This window comes from Barbus barbus (assembly GCF_936440315.1).
Source record: "Barbus barbus genome assembly, chromosome: 35".
Lineage (NCBI taxonomy): Eukaryota > Metazoa > Chordata > Actinopteri > Cypriniformes > Cyprinidae > Barbus > Barbus barbus.
Genome location: NC_136763.1, coordinates 20,738,328 through 20,749,993, shown reverse-complemented (window position 1 = coordinate 20,749,993; position 11,666 = coordinate 20,738,328). Strand labels below are relative to the sequence as shown.

The window sequence follows — 11,666 nt, the reverse complement described above, 5'->3', positions numbered from 1 at the left end:
TCATATTGAAATAGTATATTGAATATTTGTACTTGCAACACCTCAAGACTATTTATAATGAACTAGAATAGGGAAAAAAGAAAGTGGTTACCAGTTATAAGCCCTGAGATACACACTTCCTCTTAAATTGCCATATATCGCTATCCATATTTCTCATGTAATATAATAAAAATGTACAATATTACTTATATCAAGTTGAAGTGAAGAAATGGTTGTCATGGCTGCTGGGTCTCCCGGGCTCCGCCCTTTCTTCCCCTAGCATTAGCCATTAGCCATCGCGGCTTACGCCAGCTGTTCTGGACCTATTCTCCTTCTAGATTTCTTTGTTTTTGTCACTGTCGTGCTTTTGTGAGAAGATTGTGAGATGGTTTTGTTAAATAGCAATAACAATGAGGAACAGGATTTAATGTAAGTGTATTTTTAGCCGGTAGCTAATGACCTAATTTGTCTCCGCACATAAGCGTCAGATGTTTTTGTTAGCCTCTAACAAAGCTCATTCGCCAAATATATAAAAAACGAACGTCTCTAAAGTGTTCTTTGCGTCACTGTTTTGCATTATTGAAATAAGTGATGTATTTGTTTAAAGCTGTGTGATGTGTTATTGTCATTTAAACGGATGTGTTGCACCTGAGCTAAACGACAGGTCATTATATATATTTGTATATATTGAAAAATCTGGCATGCCTTAATAAACTGTTAGAACATAAACTGTATTTCGCTGGTGTATATGCAAGCTATTTAGTCTAAATGTTTGTCATAATGCCTTATTTCTAAGCGATTAAAAACATCAACATTAGACTCTTGCATATGTTTTTGCAGAGATAAGCTGTGACCTATTTTCATGGTAAAGCATCTGGCTTGTAGCTAGAGCTATAAATAAACCACACAAGTGGGTCTCAGCTGAAGGAACTGTAGTCTCATTACAAGTGTGAAAGACTACATTAAAATCCACTGATGCATTATGGCAAATTCATTTATGCATGTGCATAAATGCATTGTTTATTATTTTTATAATTTAGACCGATATCCCATCAACTACTGTTAGCCACATCCAGAGCTTTTATTTATGAATGAACTGGGCAGAGTAGGTTTCTGTCATGTTTGTGACTATGGAGTAAAGCCTTTGAGAGAATGGTTTAGTGCAAATGGCATATCTGATACCTTTTTGTCTTGCAGCCTAAATGAGCCGCGCTGCTCATCCCTACCCAGCTCTCCTGCAAAACGTGTTTCTCCAGCCAAAAAGAAGCAGTTTTTTATTAACCAGGCCATTCGTAACTCTGACCTCACTCCCAGAGCCAAGGGCAAGAAGAGTCTGAGACGACAGGAAAACAGTAAGTTTTGCTTTCATTTTTGAAGACTTCCTTACATTACTCATGTTTCTTTATTTACTATTTATTCATTATTTACTGCACAGGAAATGTTTAATCAAAAATGAAAATTCCATCATCGCCCACCTGTCATTTCAAACCTGTGTTACTAACTTCTAAGTGCAAATAGCTATAGATTCACACTATGTTAAAGTAGCAAGATGTTTAGCTATTTATACTACTTATTGCAAATAGTGCAATTATCTGCACCACAGTATTGCATTACATTATAAACCAGTATGCAATAATAACATATTGAGTGTAAATTATAGTTTTAATTAAAATTATTAAATGGATGCCACCTTATTGGGACAATAAAGCCCTCCTTACACCTACCCGATACTTTTATCTTCAACTTTTTGATTATTTCCTTAATTTTTATTGAACAAAATGCCTTTCCCATGCGATATGAGATTTGAAAAGGGAGAAAAAAAGTGCGCTTTACCATCTACACCATTGAAACAGATGCTAAATGAGCGTCTTTGTTTAGTGTTGACTAACCCAATGACACGTTCGTGGGTCATTGTAGTCTTTGCCAACAAGGCGGGCTATTTGCACTTATTGTAAATAATAAACACACTCTGTTTTTTTCCCCCAATATGATGAAATTAGAGAGGACCAAGCTTCAAATGTGACACATTTTATAGTCTATATGACTATTTATGCTTGTAACATGGCACTCATAGCTTACGATTGTAGCATTAGAGGATACAAAAATTACGACTTTATTCAACAATTCTTCTCCCCCGAGTTACTGTTTTCTGCCATTTTGCACATGCACGCTTTACATTAAGTGTAACCACCGCTGATTACGTTCATGCGCACGCTTGTACACAATGGAAACCCTCACACAACACTCAGAATACACCGATTTCTATTGCAATGAGTAGAATTTGCCCTTGAAATTTAACAGAGCAAATCTTAGTAAATGCAGAGAAAGTGTGACATGTTTAAATTTCAATCAGTAGAGCATGGTGCTAGCGGCGCCAACATCATGGGTTTAATTCCCAGGGAAGGCATGAACTGATCTACATGAATGCAAATGCAAACCAAAAAAATCTGGTGATTAAAAAATAAATGTTATTTGTTACGGAGTAAAGTTTTAGCTATGTTTTTGTAATTTTTTGGAACCATCATTTTTAACAACTCTGCTTCGGTGTAGCTCGTTTTCTGGACAATCTTTTGGAACGGGACGAGTGCTCTAAAGAGGATGGTGAAGGACATGAAACAGCCTTGCCCACCATCTTCACTGAGGCCTGCACTAATGGAAACTATGTGGAGGTAAAGCAGGTTTCTTTAACTGCTCTGAGTTGGGGGATGTTTTGCCTTTAAATATCTCTCGTGTCTCTCAGTACTGGAGTGATTTTATGAATCGTTCTGGGGAGGAGCAAGAGCGACTATTGGCTCTGCTGGAGGAGGAGGCCCAGAGGACCCACTCCGACAAGAGCCATAAAGACCAAGGTCTGACAGCATTTAATCACACAAACCCAATTTGCATCTTGTAGGAAAGACAGCTGAACAATACACATCGTAAGGTGTAAAATAAAGTCAGAGGTGTCAGCTGCCAGAGAGGCATTTATACTTCACATGCTCTTTTGCTCTGCACTCAGGCATTTTTGTACAGTTTACATTTTAGATCTTCAAGATGTTGACTTTTACATTTAATATCATTTCATCATAATGACATTGAACCCAAAAAGGAAAAATTCTGCCATCATTTACTCCTGGATGACCCTCATAAACCCATGTGACTTTTGTTTATCTTTGGAACACAAATTAAGATCAAAGTCCATGCAACCAAAATCATCATGCATTAAAATCGTAGAAGTAATCCAATCGTTGAACCATTCAATCCAAGTCTTCTAAAGAGACAGTCACTTTATATGATGAACAGGCTTCATATATAATATTGACCAACACAAACATAGAGCACATTATTTATGATTAACCGAAGCTCTGCCGTGTTTGCTTGACACTCAAGAACAAACCTAAAGGAAAAAATGGTAAAAAAAAAAAATATATATATATATATATATATATATATATATATTACATACATAAAAAACAAAATAAAATATCAATATTTTTTATAATAATATGATACTTGGATGATTTTACTTTTTATTAGTGCTGTCAAACAATTAATCGCAATTAATTATATACGTAGTACATACACATATTATGTAAACAAAAACTTTTATTTTGGATGCGATTAATCGCGATTATTCGTTTGACAGCACTAATATAAACATAATAAATATACACAGTACACACACATATATTATGTAAATAACTTATTTTGGATGCGATTAATCGCGATTAATCGTTTGACAGCACTAATATAAACATAATAAATATACACCGTACACACACATATATTATGTAAATAACTTTTATTTTGGATGCGATTAATCACGATTAATCGGTTGACAGCACTAATATAAACATAATCAATATACACAGTACACACACATATATTATGTAAATAACTTTTATTTTGGATGCGATTAATCACGATTAATCGTTTGACAGCACTAATATAAACATAATAAATATACACCGTACACACACATATATTATGTAAATAACTTTTATTTTGGATGCGATTAATCGTGATTATTCGTTTGACAGCACTAATATAAACATAATAAATATACACCGTACACACACATATATTATGTAAATAACTTTTATTTTGGATGCGATTAATCGTGATTATTCGTTTGACAGCACTAATATAAACATAATAAATATACACCGTACACACACATATATTATGTAAATAACTTTTATTTTGGATGCGATTAATCGCGATTAATTGTTTGACAGCACTAATATAAACATAATCAATATACACCGTACACACACATATATTATGTAAATAACTTTTATTTTGGATGCGATTAATCGTGATTATTCGTTTGACAGCACTAATATAAACATAATAAATATACACAGTACACACACATATATTATGTAAATAACTTTTATTTTGGATGCGATTAATCGTGATTATTCGTTTGACAGCACTAATATAAACATAATAAATATACACCGTACACACACATATATTATGTAAATAACTTTTATTTTGGATGCGATTAATCGCGATTATTCGTTTGACAGCACTAATATAAACATAATAAATATACACCGTACACACACATATATTATGTAAATAACTTTTATTTTGGATGCGATTAATCGCGATTATTCGTTTGACAGCACTAATATAAACATAATCAATATACACCGTACACACACATATATTATGTAAATAACTTTTATTTTGGATGCGATTAATCGCGATTAATTGTTTGACAGCACTAATATAAACATAATCAATATACACCGTACACACACATATATTATGTAAATAACTTTTATTTTGGATGCGATTAATCGCGATTATTCGTTTGACAGCACTAATATAAACATAATAAATATACACCGTACACACACATATATTATGTAAATAACTTTTATTTTGGATGCGATTAATCACGATTATTCGTTTGACAGCACTAATATAAACATAATAAATATACGCAGTACACACACATATATTATGTAAATAACTTTTATTTTGGATGCGATTAATCGCGATTATTCGTTTGACAGCACTAATATAAACATAATAAATATACACCGTACACACACATATATTATGTAAATAACTTTTATTTTGGATGCGATTAATCGCGATTATTCGTTTGACAGTGCTACTTTTCATCAAGTATTCCAGAGAACTGAAAATAAGTTTTAATATTAGATATATCATAAATGTATAATAACAATAATAATATATTACAAAGTTATGAAATAAATTAAATATTATAATATAAAACTATATAGTTATTATATTATAGATATACTTATATATAAAAAACTATGTTAATGCATACTCTTGTGGAGGCAATGCACACTTGCAAGTGCCATAATTTTGTCAGTTTTGGACATGATTGTTCTTGTATAGATACGTCAAGTACAAAACAGGATCATTTTGTTTATAGAGACATACTAAATGTCCCCATAAGGTTTGAGTGTGTAATAGACACTAAAACAGAATTTCTGAAATAATAGTTGTTTTCCAAACACTTCTATACTCCCCCTTTATGTTCTGCATTGTTGGACAAACCAGCTACCGTGCCCCAAACTCACACCCTTAGTTGAGCCAGAAGTCTGACGTGTCAGGATGCTCAACCAGACAGAGCACTGTTTCGGTAGTGCCACAGTATTTGTCGATTTCAATATAATAAAAATGCTGATTAATTCAATGATGGGCACATTATTTCTTATTATATTTGACTTATTAGTGACGGTCATTCTGCTTGTCATTGCACAGTAAATCCTTCCTTCAGTGCTCGGGAATGTTTTCAGAGAATTGATCGGCGGCTACGTGCAACACTGAGACGCAGACAGATCCCCATGGTGACTCTCTTTGTCATTTGCTTGATCTTTATCTTTTGTCTCGTAACATGTATCCCCTATATCACTTTCTCCTGTCCTATTATTCTTCTTTTCTGTCTGATATCTGTTCATCCATTTTCCTCTGTTTAAGGGAGTGTTGGAGGGTCTGGAGTCTCATCTGCTGGGATTCTTCATGGCACATCCACACTCAATTTACATTACCAATCTCAGCAACAGGTGCACAAACTACCACACTTAATGCATCTTTCACTTCCACAGACTAATTTAGACCACCACTAACTAGTATGCATGCATGCATTTTGGTTCACAAATGGAAAAAATACCATGTTTTGATTCAGATGTATCTGTGTTTCTTCAGTTATGAGCGACTGCTGCTTCATGCTATCTGCCAGTACATGGATCTGACGTCTGCTAGTGAGTGATACATTATTCAAACATTGGAAATATATGGTTGTTTTCTTATGAGGCTATTGTGAATTTTGATTTGTTAAGGTTCTTAAGCATTTTGTTACTTAAACAACTGTGTGGTTTGTGTTGTGTGTTGTGGTTTAATTAACATAAAAATGTATTTATAATTTGCTAGCGTACTTTTCTGTCATGATGATACTACTAATACCATACCAGATTTTTAGAGGAAGACGTTACAAAACAAAAAATGCTAGCTTTGAGCTTGTCATTTAATTAACAATATTTTCAAATCAGTAAATGTACTCATGTTGAGTCTATGTCCTCGACACACTTGACCTAAGAAATAACTTCATAAGGGTTCCATTTAATCCATATATTGTTTTTATATTGTGTTAAGACAGAGTTTAACATTTGTGTTTTTAATGAAATATTAAATAATATTTAATTGATTTAACCTTTTACTTAGTTTAGCTACATTTTTATTTTCTCTTTATATTTAGCTGCATTTAAATCTCGAAACACACTGCACGATTTTCAGCTGTCCCTGACGAAAGATTGGCATTGTGAAACAATTGTGGCGATTTCTGCGATCGTGGCTCCTAACTGGTGGTCCTGTGAGAGGTTCAAAGATGGCCGTTGTCATGGTGACCAAAGATAGCCTACGATACAGCATGATCATCCCACAGTGTGTTTGCGGGTACGATCCACGTTTACTGACCAATCAATAAAAATGCGGCATGAAATCAACGCAACATGGCGCTAAAACATAAAACATCTTCTAACTCTTGTGCCTTCTTTTTTCGCCACTTCCACTTTTTTTCAGCACATTTTTTTAAAGTGTGATTTATCATGCTCTTTTTGTGTACCACTAGCGCGTACTGATGTTTTATTCTTCTCTAGTAACGTGTCATATCATATGAGTCTGTCAAGTTTATTAAATCCATGTCGCACATTGACATGCAATGATCTTATGATTGCTAAAATCGTGCAGTGTCTTGGGCTTTATGCCAATTTTGTTTAAAGAGACTTTCAAAATTAAAATAATAAATATATTAAAAATAAAAATGTACAGTTATACTGTTTTTACATGCCATTTTGACTTTTTAACCCCTACCAGCAATACAAAAACGACACTGATTTCTACAATGGTAGAAAAACACATGTTTTGTGTAAGCCTTAGTGTGTGGTTTTCTGCAGGCTCTGACTGTAATGGTGCTCGACAGACTGAGGTGGTCAACAAACAGGAAGAGTTCCTCCCTCCGCAGCCTCTGCTCTCTGCCTACCTGGAGCAGTTGAGCTGAACTGCTATGAATCCTGGCTACAACCAGTACCATTGATGCTCTCATCCAGCCAGAACCGGCACCACTGCCCTTGAATATAAAGCTTGACCTTGACCTGTATGAACTGTTCACACGGCATTATGTCATGGTGCAGGCCTTGGCCTTTAGGAGAGACTGTGCTAACTAGATTAGTGTACTAGTGTAACTATCTCTTTCATTCAGTTTTTCAATGCATTTTAGAGCACGTATTAGTAGATGTTACTACAGCTGTCTTTATAAATGATTCTTTTTTTTCCATGCTGTAGACAGAATGTTTACATTTACTGTCATGGCATCCTTGTATACAAATAGAAACATAATTGTGGGACCTCGAGAAGAGGCAGAAAATGATTTGATGATTATTGTTTTTGATGTTCATCTTAACTTGAAAATGAATAGAAGTGGGTCTAGAAATGCATGTCCATCTCTGATGTTATACAAGCCACATATAGTCACTTTCTCAGGCCCCTACAACAGGATATAAATCAGCACATGTATCACAAATAATATGATGGTTATGCAGTTATTGTTCATTGCGACCTGTTTGTTCATGCTGCACACATACTGCACAACAGTTCACATACATTTGATTTGTGCAGACTGCTAATTTACTTAAGCCAATCCTGCCTGACAACTGAAGAGTCATCAGTAGACCTTTTATATCCAGCATTCTGTAACTTGTATTTGAGTAGAACAGTACTTGTCTTGTTTGTTAGTAATTAGGTGTCACACACGTCTTTTTTTCCATTAAGGATCTGCCAGCATGCACTTGCAACTATGCCTTACCTGTATATGCCATATTTGTCAGTTTTGCATTTTTTATTTTAAAATTGAGCCTTTACATCAAGGTTATTATGGTTTACACAGTGGAAAAACCTTTTAATGTTTTATACCATCAAGAGTCCTGAGACACTTGAGCATTTATTGCATTGGTGTTTATAACCAAAGCGTGTGTGTGTGCTGATTCTCAGGCATTCATGAATGTGGACTTTAAACATTTGCATTACTCATAAAATCACCTGAAAACCAGGTGTGTTGAAACCTTTTGAAAGGGAGAGTGGTGTTTTTGGAATATTTATGCTTGTGTTAAAATATTTGAGTTAAATGCTATTTATACCATGGTGGCAGAATATGAATACATACCATAGAGCGCTTAATTGTGTTTAGTTTTTGTCTGTGGTGAGTATCTGTGCCTAAGACAATTAAAATAACCAAGTTTTTAACCAAGATCGTGCTATGTGATTATTTTAGAGATCAGATGCAAGTCATGTGGATTTCAAAATGAAACATTTCTGTTGACGCTTGACCTCCATAAATGATGATCTGAAACTATACAATTGAGGCTTAAAGGCTTGGTTGAAGCTTGGTTCCCTTTTTGTTTCTGGATTCACCCAAAAATGTTCATTTTGTACTTTTGTTCCAATCCTGTATGATTTTATGATGAATTTAAAGGATTAACATGATTTTTTATTTATTTTTTTACATGTAAAGATTTTGTTTCATACAGAACATTAATAATTTATATTTTTAATAACCTCTCAAGTAAGATCATTTAAGGCTACTATTGATTTTTACTCAGTTACAGCCTTCCTATTGAGAGAAGTGCTGTGAATTGGTTCTTTCGTACTTTCTGTTTAATAAAAAAAAAAAAATGTTGGGTCTGTGGAAGGGTTCCCTCTTGGATTTACCCAACCATTTCCAACACATTATGGTGAACATTGGGTTATCTGGGTTAGGGGACTCACAGTGGTGTTAAAAGAGGGACATATTCTCCAGTTTATGTTATGTGCTGCATCTGCTTTGCGGAAAAGAAAATAGAGAGAACATCTGAGTCTAGCAAAAGGTAGCACAGGTGACTATTTTCCTCTTTCAAAACAGGTTTGCAGTGTCATTGCACTCCTCAGATGCTGTGCTGTGGTGCTTTTCAACTGCTCTCATTAACACGACGGAGACCAGGTTCAGCATAACGTGTTGTAAATGGTTTTTCCCATTTTTATAGGACTGAAGCTAAAAATACACAAGTTGTGTGCCTACGGTCTCTCTTTGTTTTTGTTTTTTTGTAAAACAATATTTTAAATTTGAACTAAAACCACAATTTTATTGTTTTAGCCCTTAACATGTCAGATGGTAATCAGCAAGAAATACTTTTGTTCTTAATTGTCTTCCTTATATTTTTCTAAAAATATTATTGTGACAAGATGTGACGGGGTTGAAGACTGTAACACATTGAAGGGATACATTGCCTCAAATTTAAATTTTCCATATTTCATATTGTCCCCTTGTTTCCGGGTCAACATATCTGCATGGCCAACATTGTCTTTCTGCTGCAGATGTGGATGCAATTTCTGATGTATGATACTTGTCAAAGTTTAAGTGAACATATTACATCAAAAAATCTATTAAATCTATTCACCTACCAGGAAGTAGTGGCTATCCATGTCAATCACCTCCCTGACTTTCGGGTAGATCCCTGAATGGTGCATCTTCTGGCCACACTGTGGGCATTTAAGAGGAATGCCCCACACCCTCATTTGTTACCACAAGAACATCCTGTGTCGGAAGTACCACTCGGGCTCAGGAGGAGACGGCTTGGGCTGCATCGGTGGATAAAACCAGTTTGCCTGGATCTTCTGCCTCAGCTGCCTTGTGTGCTCATAGAGGCACTTGGCAATCCACACCCAATCTGCTGGCTGGAGGACTCTCTTGAACTGACTGGGAAGAAAACTCTCCCAATCAGTAATAGCCTGAAGCAGAGATGGTGCTGGCTGCAGTGAGGGTGATGGATGTGAGGATGGAGTGGGCTGTGGAGATGGAGAGCGCCGTGGAGGTGGTGATGAAGGCTGTGGAGCTGGAGAGTGGCGTGGGGATGGAGTGGGCCACGGGGATGGAAACACTGGTGCTGGCAGTGGAGACGGCAAGTGCTGCGGATGGTGTGGGATTTTTTGAAGAGCTGACACGTGGAGCCGATAGGGCCCCATAATGGCTGGACTCAATGTGTTGGAGGAGTCCAACAGCACCCTGGACCCTGGACCCTGGCCCCACAGCTGACACACCTCAGCGTGATAGTCAGAGAGGTGCTCGGAGAACTTCTCTGCCTCCACAACCACGGTACACAGAGAACACTTCACCCCCTGTTCTCTCTGTGATGTCCCTGCCTCCTCTGACCAATTTGATGCAGTGTGCAGCGTATGGTCTGAGCACTCAGGCTGACCCCCCACCCCTTCAACCTCTGCAGCAATGCTAGCAGCACTCATACGTCTATTTCCCAAACACAACCTCTGGATATTATACATTGTAGCAAAGTGTCATTTCTTCAGTGTTGTCACATGAAAAGATATAATAAAATATTTACAAAAATGTGAGGGGTGTACTCACTTCTGTGAGATACTGCACATATATATATATATATATTTATTTATTAGTATTTTTTTTAAGACAGTTAAGATTTTGTATGGATACATATCTAGGCCTATAAACCTAATTTTCACCCTCAATTTCTGTGTAAAAGTGTGTATGTATGCAGCCCATTTTAGCTGAAAATGTCAACAAGTGTTGAAGCAACAATGCAAGATCAGTTATTGTGATTGGCTGTAAAAATTTAAAGAGATATGACGCTACAAACTTATTTGGACCATTTTCCCTGATAGCCCAATTTAGCTGACTTCACCCTATGTCCTCTCTGTTTAGTACATAAATGGACATTTGTATGATCCTGATATCTGTTTTTGAAGTTGAACATCATGGGTAGCAACGCAAAATTGATATTTCGGTAATTTTATCTATTTCATTTTAATTTTTAATCTTATAGATTTATGCAGCAAATTAAATGAGAAACAATACATTTAAATATTTTGAGACAGATCTTGTTAATATTTTTTCAGTTTCGTTCAAGTTAAGTAAATAAATAAGAATAATCTAAAAAATATACATGGTATTTGTAGGTAACCCCCTAATGTTGAAGGTTAAAATAAATGTAATAAGTTGAAATAATTTATTTATTAAATGAAAATTAATTTTTATTAATACAAAAAAGGAGTACAAACTTTGCTAAAGTGATTGCTTTGAACAAGTATCAACTTGAGCAAAATAATATAATACTTTAGCTAAATTGTATCACTTCTGGGTGTCTTTTGTCCCACAA

General features: G+C 35.4%; 1 protein-coding gene across 2 annotated transcripts; it reads left to right on the top strand.

Annotated features, from left to right (window-relative positions):
* Positions 1-187: 187 nt before the first annotated feature.
* Positions 188-9,161, top strand: r3hdm4 (R3H domain containing 4). Of its 2 annotated transcripts, XM_079393865.1 has the most exons (9): positions 188-408; positions 1,177-1,331; positions 2,530-2,648; positions 2,720-2,828; positions 5,713-5,798; positions 5,929-6,014; positions 6,157-6,212; positions 6,707-6,903; positions 7,404-8,750. In XM_079393865.1, exons 1-8 carry the CDS (start codon positions 365-367, stop codon positions 6,862-6,864), a joined length of 813 nt encoding a protein of 270 aa, XP_079249991.1. In that variant the 5' UTR covers positions 188-364; the 3' UTR covers positions 6,865-6,903; positions 7,404-8,750. The 2 variants fall into 2 exon arrangements, with proteins under 2 accessions (XP_079249991.1, XP_079249992.1); XM_079393866.1 differs by lacking the exon at positions 6,707-6,903 and having other exon boundaries at positions 7,404-9,161.
* The last annotated feature ends 2,505 nt before the right edge of the window (positions 9,162-11,666 follow it).

Excerpts from the sequence above, each read along its gene's own strand:
- r3hdm4 (XM_079393865.1), top strand. The coding sequence starts at position 365 with ATGGTTTTGTTAAATAGCAATAACAATGAGGAACAGGATTTAAT. Across the intron at positions 409-1,176 it reads AATGAGGAACAGGATTTAAT|CCTAAATGAGCCGCGCTGCT; the intron begins GTAAGTGTATTT and ends TTTGTCTTGCAG. Across the intron at positions 2,649-2,719 it reads CTAATGGAAACTATGTGGAG|TACTGGAGTGATTTTATGAA; the intron begins GTAAAGCAGGTT and ends CGTGTCTCTCAG.